Below are 3,742 nucleotides of genomic sequence, written 5' to 3' on the forward strand. Positions count from 1 at the left end.
TTTTTTTTTTTTTTGCAGTTTTTGGCCGGGGCTGGGTTTGAACCCGCCACCTCCAGCATATGGGACCGGCACCCTACTCCTTTGAGCCACAGGTCCTGCCCAAGTCCTTTTTTGTGTGTGTGTGTGATAGGGTCTCACTTTGTCACCCAGGCTCATGTGCAGTCCTTACCATAGCTCAATTGCTTCCTTGCTAGGCTCAAGCAATCCTCCTCCCTCAGCCTCTGGAGTAGGTAGAACTATAGACAAATGCCACCATGCTTGGCCAAGAAATAAAATCTTAATATATCCATGTCCTCGTTCTCATAACTAAGTGGCTAGTGGGAGAGAGAAGCATGTAATATATGAATATTAGTAATGTGGCTAAGTTTCTCAATGGTAACAAGTTGCTACATTAAAATTTGGCTTAGCACACTCCTTAAAAAGAAGTGATTTATGAAATACATAGATGCCTTTGACTGAATATCATTTATTCAGGGAAGGCAGACAGATATGCTTCCTAATCTAAATATTAGTTGATGGCTCAGCACCTATAGCTCAGTGGCTAAGGTGGCAGCCACGTAGTAAATCAGAGCTGGCAGATTTGAATCCAGCCCAGGCCTGCTAAACAACAATGACAACTACAACAAAAAAATAGGTGTTATGGCAGGTGCCTGTAGTCCCAGCTGCTTGGGAGGCTGAGGCAAGAGGATCGCTGAAGCCCAGGAGTTTGAGGTTACTGTGAGCTGTGATGCCATAGCACCCTGCCCAGGGCAAGAACCTGAGACTTGGTCTCAAAAAAAAAAAAGAAAGAAAAAATTAGTTGATAATAATCAACTTGCCTGGCTGTCACTTGATGTAAGTTATGGAGAGGTAGATTTAGGATTCTTTTTTGTTTTGTTTTGTTTTTTGAGACAGACAGTGTCTCACCATGTTGCCCTTGGTAGAGTTGGTAGAGTGCTGTGGTGTCACAGCTCACAGCAACCTCCAACTCTTGGACTTAAGAGATTCTCTTACCTCAGCCTCCCAAGTAGCTGGGACTATAGGCGCCTGCCACAACGCCTGGCTACTTTTTCCTTGTAGTTGTCGTTGTTGTTTGGCAGGCCTGGGCTGGGTTTGAACCTGCCAGCCCTGGTGTTTGTGGCCGGTGCCCTAGCCACTGAGCTACAGGTGCTGAGCCAAGGATTCTCTTGAGAGATATTATATTCTGTATAGGAGGTACATACAAATAAAGTAATTACTAAAATTGGCTCCTCTTAGGGATTAGTAAGTTAATAGAAAGGCAGCACAATACGGTGTAAGGTGATACAGATAAGAACCTAAATTCTAGTGGTAGGGTGGCTCACGCCTGTAATCCCAACACTCTGGGAGGTCTAGGCCGGTGGATTGCCTGAGCTCACAGGTTTGAAAACAGCCTGAACAAGAGCAAGACCTTGTCTCTAAAAATAGCTGGGTGTTGTGGGGATCTGTAGTACCAGCTACTCGGGAGATTGAGGCAAGAGAATGATTTGAGCCCAAGAGTTTGAGGTTGCTGTGAGCTATGATGTTACAGCACTCTACCCAGGGCCACAAGTGAGACTCTGTCTCAAAAAAGAAAAAAAAAAAAGAACCTAAGTCCTGGCTCAAGCATTAGCTATGACCTTAGCTATCTTAGATCTATCTTTTGACTTCTTTTAACATGTTTTCTCATTTTTGAAATACATTAAGTATCTTACGGAAAGCCTTTAGTATAGTGCCTACATCCTGATAATTTAATAATTAATAACCAGTGTTTTAGACAGAAATCTGCCTGTGGGATCCAGGAAGTTGTAGATGAGGAGGTCATCTTAGACCATGGAGAGAGAATGTGGGATGTGGAGGTGCAGCAGTTGGTGAGTTGTCTCTCGTAGTTATCACCAAGAGGAACTTGATTTCATCAGTACATGTTGTGTCTTAGTGTTTTGTTTCTAAGACAGAGTCTCAAGCTGTCACCCTTGGTAGAGTGCCGTAGCATTGTAGCTCACAGTAACCTCAAACTGTTGGGCTCAAGTGATTCTCTGGCCTCAGTATTTCTAATTTTTTTTTTTTTTTTTTAGTAGAGACAGGGTCTTGCATTTTACTTAGGTTAGTTTCGAACTTGTGAGCTCAAGCAGTCCACCCAGTTGGGCCTCCCAGAGTGCTAGCATTACAGGCGTGAGCCACTGCGTTTGAAATGCCCTTATGTTTTGGTCTTTAAAAAACTATATCTTGGCTTGGTGCCTGTGGTTCAGGTGGCTAGGACGCCAGCCACATACACCTAAGGTGGCGGTTTCGAAGCCTGGGCCTGCCAAACAACAATGATGGCTGCAACCAAAAAATAGCCAGGCGTTGTGGCAGGCGCCTGTGGTCCCAGCTACTTGGGAGGCTGAGATAGTAGACTTGCTTGAGCCCAGGAGTTGGAGGTTGCTGTGAGCTGTGATGCAACGGCACTCTACCCAGGGGGACAGCGTGAGGCTCTGGGCCCTCCCCCCCCAAAAAAAACTCTTAGTTCCTGTTTTGAAAGCATACAACCTGAGCAATATCTCCAGAACAACCTTCATGTTGAAATTTAAATGGTGTCAAAGTTTGCATTTTGTTATAAAAATCAACACTGAACCTTTGAATATAGTGACACTGGGTGCTATTGCTACTAAAATGACAACAAACATGAAATTGTGTATTTTTTTTTAAAGGAAATTGGTTTTTTTTTTTTTTTTTTTTTTTTTTTTGAGACAGAGCCTCATGCTGTCCCCCTGGGTAGAGTACTATGGCATCACAGCTCACAGCAACCTCCAACTCCTGGGCTCAAGCGAGTCTCCTGCCTCAGCCTCCCAAGTAGCTGAGACCACAGGCGCCTGCAACAATGCCCAGCTATTTTTTGTTGTTGTTGTTGCAGCCTTCATTGTTGTTTGATGGGCCCGGGCTGGATTCGAACCCACCACCTTAGGTGTATGTGGCTGGTGCCTTAGCTTGAGCCATGTATTTTGTGTACAGTGTGTGCTTTTGGAGGAGGGTGATGAGGAGAGGGAGGAGGAAGCAGAGGAAAGCATAGTATAGAAAGAGCTCATTTGAATTCCCTCCTGCAGAGAAAGAAATGAAGAATAATGTCAAGCAAGAACCCTTTGAGAAGAAAGATTATATCATAGAAAATGAGAAGGAAAAGCCCAAGAGTCGATCTAAGAAAACTACCAATGCTGTGAGTTGACATCTATCCTTTTTTGTCCTCCCCACCGTTTTTCTCATTTCTTCCTTCACTTCTTTCTTTAAACACCTTTACTCCTAATTGTATACTTTTGTGTTGTACTTAAGATTGCTTAACTTTGTGTCTGACAATGAAATATCTCTTCAAGTCAGTTTATAGTATCAGTTATAAATTAGGCAATGCACATTTGTATTATGAAGATGGTGGTACCATCTTGGGCATTGACAACCATTTTCTATAGGACATTCAGTTTAGTACTGAATAATAATGAGCTAGGCAACACATGGAATTGTGCATAAATCACTAGCTCTCCTCACATGAGTTGAAGGCTACATCAAAAATCAAGTTAGTGCTAGCAAGGGCAAGGAAGGAAATGGATGGAAAAAATTACAAGGAAAAGGGAAGAAGGAAGAGGACATAAGGAGTGAAATGGAAGGAGAGAGGGAAGGAGGAGAAAAAGAAAAGAAAAGTGGAGTTGGGGGTTGGGAGGAAGACATAGCAGAAAGAATTAGAGGACTGGGGAGCTGTTTATTCGTAGAAAACTTTCATTAAAAGTAAATCTGGGCT

The 3,742-nt window shown here is 43.2% G+C and overlaps 1 protein-coding gene across 1 annotated transcript in view; it reads left to right on the top strand.

Moving 5' to 3' along the window:
* KDM5B (lysine demethylase 5B) overlaps positions 1-3,742 on the top strand; it is an 86,887-nt gene that overhangs the window by 40,127 nt on the left and 43,018 nt on the right. Inside the window, exon 7 of the mRNA XM_003792347.3 lies at positions 3,060-3,169. Coding sequence (XP_003792395.2) covers positions 3,060-3,169 — 110 coding nt within the window. The remainder of the gene's footprint in view (positions 1-3,059; positions 3,170-3,742) is intronic.

This window comes from Otolemur garnettii, unplaced genomic scaffold (genome assembly GCF_000181295.1).
Source record: "Otolemur garnettii isolate 467f Iridium unplaced genomic scaffold, OtoGar3 scaffold00055, whole genome shotgun sequence".
Lineage (NCBI taxonomy): Eukaryota > Metazoa > Chordata > Mammalia > Primates > Galagidae > Otolemur > Otolemur garnettii.